This window comes from Myxine glutinosa, chromosome 11 (assembly GCF_964187855.1).
Source record: "Myxine glutinosa chromosome 11, kmMyxGlut1.1, whole genome shotgun sequence".
Taxonomy (NCBI): Eukaryota; Metazoa; Chordata; class Myxini; order Myxiniformes; family Myxinidae; genus Myxine; species Myxine glutinosa.
Genome location: NC_136271.1, coordinates 137796643 through 137814786, shown reverse-complemented (window position 1 = coordinate 137814786; position 18144 = coordinate 137796643). Strand labels below are relative to the sequence as shown.

Sequence of the window (18144 nt, the reverse complement as noted above, 5' to 3'; positions counted from 1 at the left end):
TGGACACCCTCCTCCCATTTATTACTGCAGTTATCAATGATTCTCTGACTACGGGTTCATTTCCGCTTCTCTTTAAACAAGCTCTTGTTAAACCACTTCTTAAAAAGCCCACCCTTGACCTTAACGACATGAAAAATTACCGTCCTATCTCCAACCTGTCTTTCCTGTCAAAGATCACAGAAAGAATTGTGCTATCACAGATGAATGACCATCTAGTTTCAAATAATCTTTTCAATTCTCGCCAGTCAGCATATAGACCAGGCCATAGCACCGAGACCGCTCTCCTAAGAATAACCAATGATCTTCTGACCTCTCGACTGTGGTAAGGTTTCCGTTCTTGCTCTTTTGGACTTGTCTGCCGCCTTTGACACAATTGACCATAGTGTCTTAATTCGTCGTCTTGAAATCACATTTGGTATAACTGGTACTCCACTTTCTTGGCTGATGTCCTATCTTACTGATAGAGTGCAAACAGTTGTTGTCAATGGCCAGAAATCAGCCCCTTCTCCGCTTTCCTTTGGCGTTCCCCAGGGCTCAGTCCTGGGACCTATCCTCTTTCTTTTGTACACTCAGCCTCTATTTGATCTTGTTGCCAGACATTCAGTTGATCACCACGCCTTTGCGGACGACAATCAGCTGTACAAAGGAAGCACGATTCAACAAATCGTGCCCACTGTTGAAGTGTTAGAAGGCTGTATTGCCGACGTGAAGGCGTGGATGACCCAAACCAAACTTCAGCTGAACGATGCTAAAACAGAGTCTATGATTGTAAGATCGCACAGATGTCCTCTACAATGTTCACTTCCTACCACTATTCATGTTGGTGAAACCGATGTAAACTTTGTTTCGTCGGCCAAGAACCTTGGTGTGGTTTTCGACTGTAACATGACATTTTCCAAGCAAGTACTTCAAACTTGCAAATCAGCATACTTTCAGCTGCGAAAGATCGCATCCATTCGCCACTTTCTTACTCCTCAAGCTGCTCTCACTCTGGTCTGTGCCCTTGTCCTCTCAAGGCTAGACTATTGTAATTCTTTGTATGCTGGCTGCCCTCAGTTTCTCTTGGATAAGTTACAAAAGGTTCAAAACTCTGCCGCTCGTTTTGTCTGTAAGGCGAAGAAGTCTGACCATGTTACTCCGCTTCTTGAATCTTTACACTGGCTGCCTGTCTCTGCTCGTGTGCAATACAAAATTTGCACACTATGTTATATATCATTGTGTGGAGCGGCACCTCACTATCTCTCCGATTTGCTCACTCTCTATGAACCTCGGCGACGGCTTCGTTCAAGCGACGACTCTATGACCTTAGAGCCGCCGCGCACCAGCACCAAGTCGTTTGGCGAGAAATCCTTTTCCTTTGCTGCACCTCTGCTCTGGAATGACTTGCCTTCCTCTGTTCGACATGTTGACTCTCTTCCTGCCTTTAAAACCTCCCTCAAAACCTATCTCTTTCACAAGTCTTTCAAAGTCTAAGTCCTGTTTTCCCTTTGGTTTGAGGTGGGACAGAGATCGAGAGTATGTCTGTGTACATGTGCGGGGGAGGGAGGGGAGGAGGAGGGGGAGTACACATCTGTGGGTTTTGAATGGGGAGGGAGAGGAATAGGGCAAGAGTGAAGGTGTGTCTGTGTGTGTATGTTTGTGTGTGTGTGTGCGGTGTGTGTGCGTTCGCATGATAATGTAAAGCGCCATGAGGGTAGTTTACTCTGCTTGATGGGGCTATATAAGACTCCTTTATTATTATTATTATTAGTGAAATGTTTCGCAGAACAGTACACGCATGGTGACGTCATCGGACTCGCACCACAATGATGATCTTCAACAATATTATCCAATACTTTATCCGGATTTATTACAGCTGCTCTTGTATATGTTTGCTGAGCACACATTACCTTCCAATGGCTTTGTTGCTCATCATCCCGTGCAAGTCTGTGTTAACGTTTATTGGCGGTCTCGTTCTGTTCCCTCATTATTTTATTCGTTTTAAAGATAGCATTTACAAACGCGAGTGGTGACACGTAAACGATGCTCTGCCCTTCTCCCCATGTGCAGAGTACCTAATTAGAACTTGTTATTGTGACTATGTCTAAATAATGAAACATTCCGACTATATAAAGAATACAGCTCAAATGGAAAAGTCCCTGAGAAAAAAAGTCTTATGGGCGGTGTATAAGAACATTATATTGCACCTTTCTGTCCCGGGAAAACCAAAGTTACTCTTATCATTACAGCATACAAAATAACATTTTTTAAATTAAAGATTTCAATTAAACTTCTTTAAAGTTTAAGTGCATATAGCTTATAAAATAAGAACGAAAAAAATCGAAATTTCCCGTCTGTGTTTATTTATTTATTTTACATATGTGAATAGTCCATGTACATGTGAAATAGTTTCTTTAATGATCCTGGATGTGAACACGATTGATTCAGCCTTGAAAACTGGTGCGAAAACCCCTAAAAAAAAAAATTCAAGATTTCACGATTTTATTTCCTCTAGACATGAAACGCATCCTCTTTGGGCAGTGTATAATCACTCCAAACGAAACAGGCATTGCCTGGTTTCCTTTACTTGAGTTGTAATCAAAATGTACCTTTGTTTCTTCAAAGAGTAATTTATGATCTAAGACGTGTTGATTCAGTCTTAAAATGCACATCAGTCATGGGTGACTTCATTTTTAAACTTGAATGTATCGAAAACTTTTCGCTTTACAAAGTAAAAATAGATTAAAACCAAAAGTTATTAATAAATATTGGATTCCATAGTTGGTTTACATTGCACAGGCCTTCTCATTTAAAATGCATTTTGTTCTATAAACGTTAACTTTAATCAAATATTTCTCGTCTGTGTTATTTGGGTGGTGTATGATAAACCGTGCCGATCTCGGCTATTTCCTGCCTTGCGTTAACTTTTTTTTAAATCTCCTTCCCGTTTTTTGCAACCGAGTTTAAAACCATGTTAGCCACTGTGAAAAATGAAATGAGATATTGAATTGGAGTTTAAATAAAACTGTGAGAGAGAGCAACACACCACGGGCCGAACAAAAGAGGTGTCAAAGCTATGCGAGTAAACAAAATGGTGGATATTTGTTTTTGAAGCCCCTCCCAGACCGGGTGTAGCCACTCCCCCGGACAGACAGACATAATCACAGAATCACCTACGGAGAATATATAGACAGTTTCTTTCTAAACTCTATTGTCTCAATTTTTTGTTACGAGTATTTATTAACAATGGCCTAGAGTCTGACATGTTCAGACAGGATAGTGCCCAGGTAGCACACTTACCTTTGAGCTGTCTAATCTGGGTTTGAATCCTGACCAAACTATAGGTTATCAGATTGGTGCTTCACAGGCATGGTGTTTCACCAATGTGTGCACCCTCGCTCAGATGGATGTTAAACTGGATGTTCTTGTCTGCTAGCATTAGCTTATGGATGTTAAAAATTCCACATTGTCTTTCGTGAAGAGTAGGGGAGTTGTACTTCCAATGTAGCTACAAGTTTTGAACCCTGAAGAAATTACAAATTCCAGCCTAAATCACCTTTTTGTATTCGTTGTCGAAGCACATACAAGAGCTGACACACAGAACATATACCAAAGGGAAGCGAGAGAGGTAAGCACATTAACAGTTGGGAATAGGGACATCTATTACCGCTATTGGCCTTGGCGCCTCGCTTGATGAGTCCAAGTACCTCCACCCTGACCTGTCACACAAACGGTCCTCCTCTTTTATCTTAGGTAGGATTGATACTCAGCTTTCCCACCAAAACTTGTCTATAGGCCTACCGAGACGCTCAAAAGAACATTCCTTGACAAAAAAAAACAAAACGAAAGGATTTTGGAATTATTGCACATGAAAACAAAAACGATGAAATTACCTTGCACATTCTATTACATTGGTGTCCTTGTGCTTGGAAGTCCTTGGTGTCCTTGTGCTTTATACTTCTCCCTCCCCCCCCCCCCCCCCCTTCCCATGCCTCCTCCCCCCGGGCCCTCTCCCTTCCACACATCTCCCTGCTCTCGGATGTTGTGTTTGTGTGCTTCCCCTTTTCTCCCCATCTTGTCTTCCGCTCCCTCTTTTTGTGTATTTTGTTTGTCTGGTCGATTTGTTTGTGAAGTAAATGTTAGCTCTTTCACGAGCCTCGATTCAGTATACAAAAAAAAAAAAAAAAATTCAATATGAGAAATAACTAAACTATGCTGTACAATGTTAGCCCCTAAAGGTCATTTCCACAACACAGGATTACTCTTCTTTACTTTCTTGTTGATAGGTACAACAATTGCTTGTTTCCACAACTGTGGGACACTTTCCTCCTTCAGAGGTTTGGTGAAAATAACTAGGATTGTCTCTCTGATTTCTTTGTGAGTCTCGAATGGTATACAGAATACACCATTTGGGTTAAGAGATTTGTTGATGTCCATTTTCTCCAGGAGGCTGTCCACCTCTTGGACAGCAAAATCCTAGAACCAATTTCATCGTCCTCCTTTTCATGGTTGATATTGTCACTTCATCCTCCACTTTGAACACACTCCCAACTAGAACAGCACTCGGTAGAGCTCATACCTCCGCCAGGCTGAACAGTTTACGGTTTTGTATCCCACTGATAGGCCGGATCTGGATCTGAACCTGAACCAAAATGTGGTCGGCTTTCTCTTGTCGCCGAGCCAACTCATCCACCTCGTGTTGTCGTAATTCAGCCACAACATTTTGAAATATGCTATATATCATTTTTGGCCCAATCACTCAATGGTGAAGAATCACTTTAAAAATTCAATAATTCTCATATTCGAATCCATACTCAGATCTTCACCAAAATTGAATCGAATCGTTCCTGTCACACACCCAACCGGTCCACCAACTTTAGTCCAAATCCGTCCACAACCTTTTCTGTCCAAATCCGTCCACAAATCAGATATCCTGCTATGCATCGTTTTTGGCCCTATCTCCCAATGGTGAAGAATCACTTAAAATTCTACAAGCCGGATCCGAATCCAGATCTTCACCAACATCTAATCATTTCGTCCTTGTCACACACCCAACCTGTCCACCAGATTTTGTCTGAATCCGTCCACAACTTTTTGAAATAAGCTATTCACAAACAAACAGACAGAGAAACAGTCAGACAGACAGACAGACAGACAGACAAAGATTCAGACAGACAGCCAAACAGACGAGACGGGGTGAAACATAACCTCCATCCACTTTCGGTGGCGGAGGTAAACAGTAAGTGTCTGCCTATTACTCCTGGTCATTTATTGTCCAATATAGTAAGTCTGGTGTTGGCTAAACGGTTAAGGTGGCTAGTTTAAGATCTTAGGGCTTTGGGTTTGAGCCCTTGCTGTGCCGTTAAATAACACCAGGTGGGTTGAATTCAGCCTGTCATCCTTCCGAGGTCAGATAAATGGTTATTGGCCTACTGGAAACAGCGAGCACTGCATCAGCGGCACAGCTGTGCTCCCAGAAATGATGCAACCAACATCCACAGGCTGCACACAAAATCCAGTAATAATAATAATTACCCAGAGTTCATCTGATTTCTCCAAGTCTGGAATGCTAGTCCGCAAATCTCCAAAAAGCATTTTGGATTTTGTTCAAACTCTTCCGCTGTCTTGTTCTCAGTCATCTTTGCCTGTCTCTACTTCGGTCGTTGCGTTGTTTATTTCCGTTCTTCTTCTTCTTCACACAGTTTCGAATATGTCAATTGACCAATTAATTTACCGTCGGTGAAGCAACGGGTCTTCTGTTCTCGTGTGTATGATATGTGCACGTTTTCTTCATATATGGAAGAGAAAAATAAAATGCAATGACAGCACAGTGTGATCTTGATGTGAAGTTTAATCGTTTTAAACCACGAAAAAGCATTTTGAAGTAAAAGTTGGATTACATCACCATGGAAGTGCAATACACTTTGATGAAGCGCACAATAGCGCGAGATATAGCTCTTTCAGGTGTATCTTTATCCCCTGTTTCACTGGTTGTCATTATCTCCTCATGCGCCTGTGACACGTCTTTTCCTACAGCTTTGTGTCAGCCGGAATGTCACAATGGTGGTCGGTGCGTTGGGCCGGGTCATTGCAAGTGCTTAAAAGGTTACACGGGAGACCTGTGTTCACACCGTGAGTGCTCTGCCACCTATATTTCACTACTCAATCACTTATTGAACACCATTGCTTCTCAGACTTGTCAAATGCACATCACCTTTTTACATCATATTTTCAATGTTGCATCATTTCTACCTGACGTTATGCCATGAAAGAGCGAAAATCGGAATAAAGCCTTAAAATCCAGACATATACTTTGCTTGTGCATTGGTTTCTCTCTTACATTGGGAGAAAGAATAATTTACATGACAACTATGTTTAAAATATATATAATGTTTTATGATTAAAATCAATAAATAAATAAATAAAAATTTACATGACTAACTATGTTTAAATAATAATAATAATTCGTTTAAATATATTTTTTATTTAAATTCTTTTATGATTCAAATAAATAAAAGAAAAAAGAATTTACATTACAACTATGTTAAAAAAAGTAATAATTTGTTTAATTTTTTTAAAATTTAAATTGTTTTATAATTAAAATAAATAAATAAATAAAAGAAAAAAGAATTGACATAACAACTATGTTTCAAAAAAATATTAAGTTGTTTAAAAAATATTTAAATAATTTCTTTAATGATTAAAATAAATAAATAATAGAAAAAGATAATTTACATGACAACTATGTTTTAAAAAAAATCATTTGTTTAAAAAAAAAAAGAATTATTTTAAGTTAAAAAGAAATAAATAAAAGAAAAATATATTTACATGAAAACCATGTTTAAAAAAAGTAAACATTTGTTTAAATCTTTTTTATTGTTTAATGATTAAAATAAATAAATAAAAGACTACAACAATGTGACTGTCACCAATATGCCTCCACATAGCCCCACAATGGGTAGATGCCATCACTCTGCATATGTATGGGAAGGGGATCACGTTTGTGAAGTTTAGTGTTGATCAGATATGGTTCGTTTTTCTATCAAAGATGGCTGCCAAACCACGTGATCTATGACATCATCATTTTCAAACTATATGCAACAGTACTGTTAGATGATATTTGTAAAATTTCGCATCAATAGGGTGAGCGGTTTCAGAGATATAATTATTTAATATTTTCCTTCAATCCAAAATGGCTGCCAAACCATGTGACCTATGATGTTATAAATTTAATATGTCAATATAAATGGGTCATAGATCATGTGCATGCAATTTCAGATTTTTAGGATAAGGAATTTGATTAAAACATTTATGGCTGGTATACTATTTCATGTATGATGTCATCATTATCATGTTTTTGTTCCCCATTGGGAGTACTTGACAATGTGCCAAGTTTCAAATTTTTCCATTCAGCTGTTTCCGAGAAATAATTTTTTTAATTATTTGCTTTTAATTCAAGGTGGCTGCCATACCACGTGACCTATGACATCACTATCATCATAAAAAACATTCTGCATGGGTGTCACTCCTACCCGGAAAGTTTTGTCTCAATCTGACAAATGGTTGCTGAGAAAAACGAGGTTTAGCCCAGACGGACGGACAGACGGACAACCCGAAAACATAATGTCTCCGGCGACTTTGTCGGCGGAGGAATAATAAATAATTTACATGACAACTATGTTTAAAAAATAATAATTTGTTTAAAACAAAATTCAAAAAAATTGTTTTATGATTAAAATAAATAAATAAATAAAAGAAAAAATAATTTACATGACAACTATGTTTAAAAAAAAAAATTAAAAGAATAATAATTGTAAAAAATTATATACAAATATTTTTAAAAGTTTTATGTTAAAAATAAATAAATAAACAAGAATACGTCATGTGGATACTTGCAAAATACGCCCCTCCTCCCCAAGAAAAAAAATTCTATTGATACAGCAAATTGTCCATTTCATCAAGATTAAAATTGACCATCTTGATCAAAGCTCAGGTCAATAGGAAGAAAAGTGACGATTTTTCAGATGAAAAATGATGATTTTGTAAGGTTGACCTTGAGTTGACCTTTGACCTCTTGACCTCAAAAATAGTTGGTTTCCCTATTTAGTGACTCAATGTGCAAATGCTGTTCAATTTTCAAGTCGATCGGATGAAAATTGACGGTTTTTTCAGATAAAAAGTGATTTTTTTTTATTTATTTTTTTTTGTATACAAGATCGAGGCTCGTGAAAGAGCTAACATTAATCACACAAAAAGACAAACCGACACACAAAACACAAAAAACAAGGGGAGCGGCAGACAAGATGGGGAGAGAGGGGGAAGGACACAAACACAACATTTGAGAGCAGGGACATCGGGAGGACTTGGGGGGAGGTGGGAGAGGAATAAAACATATGAACACTGCAAGGACTCTGGGGTGAATTACCGGGGGTAGAAAAGATCAGGGATTTCGATGGGGGAAGATAAGAGATGGTGGTGAACAGCTGTTTTAAAGACCTGGAGGGAGGAGTGGGATTGAAGGGAGTGGGGGAGTTTGTTCCAGAGGCGGGAGAAAAGGGGAATGAAAGAGTGAAGGTGAGCAGAGAGCCTAGACTTTGGCAGTTTAACCATAAGAGGGTTGCAGGCAGATCTTGTGCGACCTGAAGGAATATTGGGGGGACAGAGCACAGAGAGAGCTGGGGGAGCAAGGCCGGAGAGGAGTCGGTAGAAGACAGAAAGACCACCAACCTGCCTGCAGTGAGTGAGTGAAAGGCCCTCGGAGTTGACTACATCGCAGGAGATTCCAATGATTCTGAAAGCTTTGGCCTCAACAGCGTGAAGCCGAGCAAGGTGTGAGGCAGGAGCACCAGCCCAGAGGGGGGAACAGTATTCCATTGAGCTGTGGATGAAAGCCTTGTATGTGGAGAGGAGCTCAGGTGTGCCAAGGAAGGACTTCGCACGACGGAGGATGCCCAGTCGGCGACTGGCTTTGGAGGCCAGCTTGGAAATGTGGTTTTCCCAAGAAAGATCATGGCAGATAGTGAGACCCAAAAGCTTGAGCGACAGAACTTCTTGGAGAGGATTGTTGAGAAAGTAGATGGGAGGGTTGTCCAGTCGGTCCTTTCGGAGAGACATTGTAAGAGTGTGAGATTTGTCAGGATTGAAAGACATGTTCCACTTGTTTGACCAGTCTGTGATTTTGTCCAGGTCTGCAGAGAGTGAGGAGGCTGCAGACTGCCGATCTGAGGGATGAGAAATGGAGCGGCAGATAGTGGAGTCATCAGCAAAGAGATAGAGAGGATTTTCCAGAGAGTCGGAGAGGTCATTGATGAAGACCAGAAATAGCACAGGGCCCAGAACACTACCTTGGGGAACTCCAGCCAGAACAGGAAGGGAAGATGAGAGAAATCCATTCAGGGCCACACGTTGCCTACGACCAGAGAGAAAATCCGCAAGCCATGAGTGGAGATTTCCCTGAATACCATAGGAGGTGAGTTTGGTGAGCAGAGCTGGGTGCCAGACCGTATCAAAGGCACGTGATATGTCAAGTGAGACAGCTCTGATTTCCTGTTTGGCATTGAGGACCTCCATCCATTGTTGAGACAGCAGAAGCAACATGTCCAGAGTAGAATGACCTGGTCTGAATCCAAATTGATGATCAGAGATCAAGCCATTGGAGAAGAGGAAAGATTTGATATCTGAAGCAATGATGGATTCCATGACTTTGCTGATAATTGGGAGCAGGCTGATTGGTCTGTAGTTGCAAGGATCTGTTTTTGCAAGGACAGGGGAGGGGAGGGGTGATGTGTAAAGCGGTAATGTTTGCTGATTTCCAAGATGCTGGCAGATGACCTTGAGCAAAAGAGAGGGTGAAAAGAACAGAGAGAGGGTGAGATAGAGCGGCAGAGCAGGATTTTAGGACCCGAGGGCTGATGCCATCTGGTCCAGTTGCAGAATCAGAGTCGAGGTTTGATAAAAACTTCTCCACCTTGTCAGGAGAGAAGGACACAGAGTCCAGGAGCAGTTGGGTTCGACTGGGAAAGGTGGGAACAGAGAGAGATGGGTTTGGGACACAAGATTTTGAGGCAAACACAGAGTTGAGGCATTCGGCTTTGTCACGTGCGGTGTCAACTGTGTAGCCATTTGAGGTAAGGGAGGGGATGGAGGGGGAACAAACACCAGTAACGGATTTGACCAGACGCCACCAGGATTTGGAGGAAGGAGACAGGTTTGAGAGTTCAATCTTGAGTGTGGAGAGATAGTGCTTCCTGGCACTCCTGAGGGTAGAAACACACTTGTTTCGAGCTTGGTGGAAGGAACTGAGATTGCCTTCAGTTGCATTTGCCTTCCAAGACTCAAAGGCAAGTTGTTTCAGGGCAACTGCCTCACCACAAGATTCAGTGTACCATGGACGGGAGGAAGGGTAAGACAACTGAAGACGAGATGGGATAAATCTGTGCATGAGAGAGAGCAGTTTGCTTTGGAAGAATTCCCAGGAAGAATTGATGTCAGAGGCATTAAAGATGGGAGACCAGTCCAGTTGATTGATGGCTGCTTGCAGACCGTGCCAATCGGCCTGAGTGAAATGCCAGACTCGTCGGCGCTGAGGAGGCTCTCTGAGAATGGCCAGTGAGATGTCCACTTTAACAAGCACATGATCAGAAGAACCGATTGGAGCAGAAGAAGAGCAGCAGACATTTGCAGGGAAGTTAGTCATAACCAAGTCCAGAAGAGAAGATACTCCATTGACTGAGATCCGGGTCGGGAAATTGACAGATTGTGTCAGTCCCAATGAGTCGCAGAAGTCCTTTGCTGAGGTGCCATGGCTGGTGAGAGATGAACCCACACCCAGCCAGCTGGCATGATGACAGTTGAAGTCGCCACATATGAGGAAGAGAGAGTTTGGATGAGTTGATAGAAGTTGGTCCATGTTGTCCGACAGAGAAATGTAAATGGAGTCATCACTGTTTGGAGGACGGTACAGAACACATATGAACAAAAGGTGGGAGCGGAGAGGAAGCCGTAGCCAGAGGTACTCCTGTGGGTGGGGTGGAGAGAGGGCAGTGCAGGGAGAGTGAGGAAGAGAGTTTTTGATAAAGATAGCCACCCCACCACCAGGACGAGGATCAGGTCTATCGTACCGGAGGAGGGAGTAACCAGGAAGAGATATTAAGGAATCAGAGACATCTTGAAGGAGGAAAGTTTCTGTTAAGCAGATCAAGTCTGGATTTTCAGAAGCAACCTGAATGGAGAGATCAATCAGGTTTGAGCGAAGGCCCCGGATGTTTGAGGTCCATACCGTTAGTGAGGAGAGAGGGGGAGCATCGGGTGCAGGACAGGCGAGGGGAGGGGTAGGGTCAGATGAAGGGTGAGAGGGGGATGTAGGAAGAGCAGTTGATAGTGTGTCAGAGATTACAGAAGATTTACAAGAAAGGGAAGGATGAGGAGGACGAAAGGTTTGATGGTGATGGAATGAGGCACAGTGAGAGTTTGTTTGAGGGGGGGCAGAGGAAAGTAGAAGGTTGGGGGGAGGTGGAGGTATGACATAGGAGGGAGAGGAAGTGGGGAGGAGGCAGCTTTGAGAAGGAGGTGGGAGGAGGGAGAATTTGGGAGGGATGGTTGGGGGGGAGATTTGAAGGGGAGGGGCAAGGGGGGAGTTTAGAAAGTGGATGATTAATGAAAGATGAACATATATAACAAATTGGGTTTGTTGTGATTTTCAAGTTAGCGATTCGTTTAAGAACGATGGAGGAGGGATGGAATGAATGAGAATTTAGAGCATAGAGTGATTTGGAATCATAAGAGATTGAATATTTTTTTGAAATGGAATGAGTTGAAGAGGAAATTGAAAGGAGCCTTTTAAATAAGAAGAAAAACAGCGTGTTGTAATAAACCACTGAATAAAACACTGAAGGGGATAGTTGAAACATATTTAAACAGAACTGTGAAGAACAATCTTATATTCACAAAAATACCAATGGGGAGAGGAAGCCTAGAGCGACGACCACGAGTCACTTGAACAGTGCAAAAGGTGGAAGGCAAGGGGAAAATGGGGGCGGGGCGAGACAGCGCATGTGGGCAGACGCAAAAGCACACGAGGAGAAAGGGAAATAAAGTTATTTTTTGTTTGTTTTTTTGTTTGTTTTTGGGGGGGGTGTGGGGGTTACAACGTCAGACAAATAGTAGATGTTTGGTGAAGCTTGGTGGAGAAGGGTAAATCAAAAAAGCTAGCAAAACAGCGAAGGAAGGAACAACCTTCGACGGGGGAAGCCTGAGGCTGCAAGGCCTTGCTCGCGACGCGGCAAACAAACGATTAATTTATGAAAGATAAACACCGAGAAACTTCCAAGGGGGACACTATAAGTTCACACACCGAACGATAAATACAGTTTCGACAAAATACAATTGTGAACCGACTTAACTTTGAAAAACGTGGAGACCGTGTGGACCATCGAAAACCCCTGCCACCGTCTCCAAGATCTCGCAAGGAGATCTCGCAAGGAGATGATTTTGGAAGTTCGACTTTGAGTTGACCTTTCACCTTTTGACCTAAAACTAGTATCTTTCCAAATTTAGTGACTCGATATGCAAATGCTGTTCAATCTTCAAGTCAATTGGTTGAGAATTGATGGCTTTTTGGATGAAAATTGATTTTTTAAAATTTGACCTTAAGTTGACCTTTGACCTTTTGACCTCAAAATAGTATGTTTCCAAATTTAGTGACTTGATATAGAAATGCTATTCAATTTTCAAGTCAATCGGATTTAAAATGGCGATTTTAGAAATTTGACCTCCAGATGACCCTTGACCTCAAAATCAATGGGCTTCTCAATTGGGACGACTTATACAACGTGGTGACGTTTCGTGACGATCGGTTTAGAATTGTGACCTGCAGGCCGGTGACAAACAGACAGACAGACAAACAGACAGAACCACAAACGGAACCAACCAATATACTTGAAAAATCTTCGATTTTGCAAGTAGTAAAAGAAAAACATTACATATAAAATCCTGTACATGACAACTATGTGATGTATTATGTGGAGTGGTTCACATTTGGCCTGGATTTTTTTTTCTCATTAAAGGAGGTAAATGTATATGGGTTGATTATTTGAAAGAAAGTCTTTATAACGTTGGTAAAATACCATCCATAGGCTTTAAATGCACGCTCTGAAAATCGAGATAGCAGCAAGTGGGATCCTGTTCTGGGGCTGCTGGATGGATTCCATGATAATTGCTGCCACTGATGCAATACTCCATGTTGCTTAGGACAGGAATTTGGAATTTGCTCATGGTGCGGCCGGTGATAGCTCACCTCTTCGCGAAGGACACCGTGGGACCTTCAACATCCACCAACTAATGCTGGCAGACCGGATGCCCAGTTCAACGTCCATCACAGGGACGGCACACAATTTGATGACGTGCCTGTGAAACACCAGCATGATAGTTTACAGCCGATTCAAATCCAGGCGAGTCAATCAGAGGCAAGTGTGTATGACTGTTGGATAACCTTCCAGCCTGGCTATTAATACAAGGAAAAAAAAAATCTGTAATGAATAAATATGGAACTTCTGTTCGACAAAAACATCAGGCTTGTTGAAAGGTAGATCTTCCTTTTCTTTCGTATTGCAGCACAATACCTCGTGGAATCGCATCATTGGCTGAGGGTGTGGGTGTGCCGCTGATGCAGTACCCCCCCTGTAGGTTAGGGCAGGAATTTTTGGAATTTGTTCAGGGTGCCGGCTATAGCTCGCCTACTCTTTGCGAAAAAGCCCAAACACAAAAAAGGCTAGACAGCTTCGAGGAGAGTGTGCATATCCCTAGGCCATCCTGCGAGCCCGAAATATAGACAATTGGATGCATAATATCGCAACTATTTATCGTCTAGGGCATTCGTATTATAAAAACACCTTGGAAATTTTCTACAAACAAAGGCCAGAAGTTTATCATGAACGAAGCGTTTTCAGGAGGATATCTTGTACTCTTTCCATGCACATCGTAAATAATTATTTACTGACATCGTATAAAAGCTTCCACTGCTACCGGATAGTAAAGTTAAGAATTTAACAAAAGACCAGGTGAAATCTGAAGCACCCTCTTTTAGTTGAAATCATTGCCTATCTGCAGCAAATCAATGCTTGGCCGACAGAGAGTTGAATGATGTGCTTTTCATCACAAGATACACTATTGACACAATCAAAGCACACACGAAACCATGAAAAACACGCAGTCAAGGAAACAAAACAAAACACAAGTTGTGGGTTTTTTTAGGCGTCATTGTTCTTGTGATATCGGGACAGGATCCAATTGCGTGCACCGTTTGCTGAAAATAAAGTACAGTGGAGTACTGCATCTTCAATCGAAAAGATGATGTGTGCAACAACAGGCTGAACGGTCTCATTGACTTATAGTAGCAGAGTCCATCTCATGAAGGCCAGGCTGCGCACAAATGCAGAGCTTTCCTGCCAGACTTTGAAGTGGCCAAACCAAATACAGGTTTGATTTCCTGGTCTCCTTTGGGCTGAGCCAAGGGGGTCATTCTGCTACACTGGGGGGGGAGGGGGGGGGATATTTCGGAGATGTTCTTCATCAAAGCCACTGATCTGGGAGTAAGTGCATTTCTCGTACGTGACGTTGAAATGACCGGCGATCCACGTCAGCTTTGAGACGCTAAGTCGGGCCCCGTCGGTGCACGTGCAAGTTTTCCATGCGACCGCGATGCTACATCAGAAACATCCTTTCGATTATATTCGGCGAAGCCAGTATGATAATGACCTCGACCAAACAGACCGGCTGACCAATTACTGTGGTCAGCCAAAACATTTATGCTTCTTGCCAACTCGTGATTAGAAGCAGCGATAGATCTCTTTCGGCTTTGATCCGCCGTTCCCAAAAAGCTGTTGAGGTGCTGAGTTCTTAATTGAGTCTGCTATCGAGCATTTGGTATATAAATGCACATGTGGGGAGGAAAAGGTCAGTAGAGTTTCCTTGTGAAGTTGGAATGTACAGAAATAAACTTCAGAGGAGATATACAAACTTAAACAAGACTCGAAATAAGCAATACATCCAAACCTGGTGTTCATTTGTTTTGAGCAATAGCAGAAATATCAGTTCATTGTCTGACTTGTTTGTCTTTTCAAAAAAAAGGGTTCTTGCTCCGAAACTTCATTTTAGCTCTTCTTGGTTGTGCAAGTTTGCTTTCCAGGCTTGTGGATGTTTGCCGTCCTAAACAGTCCCCAATGGGTAGCTGCACCCCAGGCTAAGACTCTGTTGTATTTACAAGATGAAGGTGGAGGGGGGGGGGGGGAGAGAGGGGTTGGCAGCTGGTGTCTAAGGTCCAAAAATGACTCAAAAAGGGCTTTCAAGAAGAATTAATCCTGTCTTTCTCTCTCTCCTCCAAATTCCCCTCAGCAATCTGCGCTCCCATATGTGGCATACACGGTGTTTGCATACACCCACGTGTGTGCCACTGTGACCACGGCTGGCATGGACAGATCTGTGACAAATGTGAGATACGCTTTCATTATTGACTCATTCATTTTCCATCAATTCTCACACAACATCTCTGAACTTTCATAAGGAGAATCTCACTCTTGACAGCAAGTCCTAACTCCTAAATCCCTCCAATTTCCTAAAACCAAATATTCCCCATTAAAACCCCAATCCCAACAGACATTCCTACCTTTACAAACACCCCACGCATACAAACACCATCATTTGTCTCCTCCACACCCACCCCACAACCCTCCGGTTTTGCTTTCTCCTTCGCTCACTTTCCTTCCGTCCAGTAAGCTCATACTCTCTCGAAAGCATTCTCTACTTAGATCAACAGGACTTCAACTGAGCTTAACTGAAGCAATATCAGGCAATCCTTTCAAATAATAAATTGTCCTTCTACCCCATAACCTTCTCAGATGATCATCCAAATCTACTTGTACCCAGAGCTGGACATAAGAACAAGGCCCCAGCACTTCCCACCAAAGCTCTGCAAGTCGAAGTCACGCCCGAAGATTCAAACTACATCTGGTGATGGCTGGAAGCATGAGTCCAGGAGCCCAATCCAACAAAGGTTTTCCATTCCTGACTGGAGCATGCTCTGCACTCGTTCAAACAAGCTGCGTGGCATCCGGAGCCGTACGTGACCAATCTTCGCGCACGTCCACGGCTGTGTCAAAATGTATTTTTGAAACGCATAAAACAACTTCCCGTTCCCCAACTTCCTGAAAGTTGTTCATTTATTTACAATCACTACCTGGTAACTAATCTTTTCTTAAATACAATTCACTTCAGCATTGGAACAAACTCCTGGAACAAATTGTTGCTTCTCCTATAAATCCCACTAACTGTATAACCTTTAACCTCTAACACTGACCACTTCCCAAGCAGCAACCATAAATGTCATTTCAAATGCAGTTTATACGTTTCCACGATTAAAGACTTTCTGTTCTATTAACCAGGTAAATCCAAGAAGTTTACCTTTTAAAATGTTGGATTCCTTTGAGGACACAGCTTTTCATTTGTCCAACAGGATGCGTCCAGTTACATTTCACCTGTCGGTTCCTCCTTTCAAAACAGAAATCACATACAATGTGTTGTTTTTAAATACCGTATTTAAGGCATTTTTATATACAAGATGGGTGATTAAGATCGTTTTTTAAAATATATACCAGCTCACATTGCCATGTGGGAACAGGATGATGTACTTTAACGACATTTGAAAGTTTGACCTTGTTTAGCCATTAAAACTAGTAACAAAATCACATTTAACTTATTTGTGATAAAAGCATGTAATCAAATATAAATAAAACGTTTGTGGAATATATCGCCGAATGTGTAACTGCTGCTTGGAGTTCCCTCAATCATTCTAGCTCTTAAACGAGCCTCGATCTTGTATACAAAAAAAAACGAAAAAAAAACAGAAGGTGGATGCAGGTCACGTATTCACCCCTGTCTCTGTCTGTAAGCTGGATATCTCTAAGGTTTATGGGGGGGATTTGGATGAAACTTGGTGGACAGGCTGAGTGTGTGAGGAGGACGAATCGATTCGATGTTGGCGTAGATCCGAATCCGATAGTTTTTTTTACCAGATTCTTCACCATTGAGAAACTGGGCCAAAAACTTGGTGGATGAGTGCATAGGTGAACAGACCAAGCCGATTAGATTTTGGTTCAGGTCCGGATCCATATCTGGCCTATCAGTGGTGTATATATACTCCGCTGAGTGTTTCATGTGAAGCCGTTGACTGTAGTACTTTACCAGTATTACAGTCAACGCTAACCCTAACCCTAACAACTCAGGGTTAGGGTTAGGGTTAGTTGTTAGGGTTAGGGTTAGGGTTGTAACGGTTAGGGTTAAGGTTAGGGTTAGGGTTAGTTGTTGGGGTTAGTTGTTGGGGTTAGTTGTTAGGGTTAGGATAATGTTTGCATGCCAGTACGACACTACGACATGGTAACATAAGGTAAGCAATCAATCACATCATGACTTACAGGTATAAATATACCAATGTACTGATCCTGGAGACTTGACTGCCTTGTTTTAATTGAATGTTCTACTAATTATCGTTAAAAGGTGGCTAATATTGTTCATACATGCAACGATAGGATCTTTAGGCACATAAGTTTGAGATGACCTCCTGGAGATGTATTGCAGGAGGCATCCATTGGAAAGAGAGGGTTATTCTCTTCCTTTGGGAGAAGTCTTTACTCAGCTTCACATTTAGCGCACAATATTCGGTCACATTGAAACTGCGTAACAGATATATGGGTCATCTCTTATGGGAGCAAGATTGATGTCCATCCTCTCCCTTCCATCCATCCATCCCCCACACTCAAAACAGGCACACCAGAGACCTGCCTTTCTGGTGAAAGATTGAGAAGGTGATCGTATGACGTGGTTCGACAAAAACCATTCCATTGACCGTCCAGCATATCTCTCACCGGGCTAAAGACCACGCCAGATGGGAACGCCATACTTAGCGGGTCACAATCTCTTCTGATAACAGATGACAGATGGGATGGTAACTAAGAAGACAGATTTTGGGATGTTACATAAAACGCAACCGAAGCAGCGAATTAGACAACATCCAGGTTGTAGAAAAGGTTCAGGAAAAGAATGTTAACGGTTTGCTCTTCATAATTAGTGGAATTCTACCTCAATGCTTTGAACAAGAAAATGGAATACATTATC

The 18144-nt window shown here is 41.9% G+C and overlaps 1 protein-coding gene across 1 annotated transcript in view; it reads left to right on the top strand.

Moving 5' to 3' along the window:
- The window catches only part of WIF1 (Wnt inhibitory factor 1), a 128708-nt gene extending 111920 nt beyond the window's left edge, over positions 1-16788 (top strand). The window contains exons 8-10 of the mRNA XM_068130939.2: positions 6016-6111; positions 15370-15465; positions 15873-16788. Of these exons, the coding sequence (XP_067987040.1) occupies positions 6016-6111; positions 15370-15465; positions 15873-15988 (308 nt within the window). The 3' untranslated portion in view covers positions 15989-16788. The remainder of the gene's footprint in view (positions 1-6015; positions 6112-15369; positions 15466-15872) is intronic.
- Positions 16789-18144: the final 1356 nt, after the last annotated feature.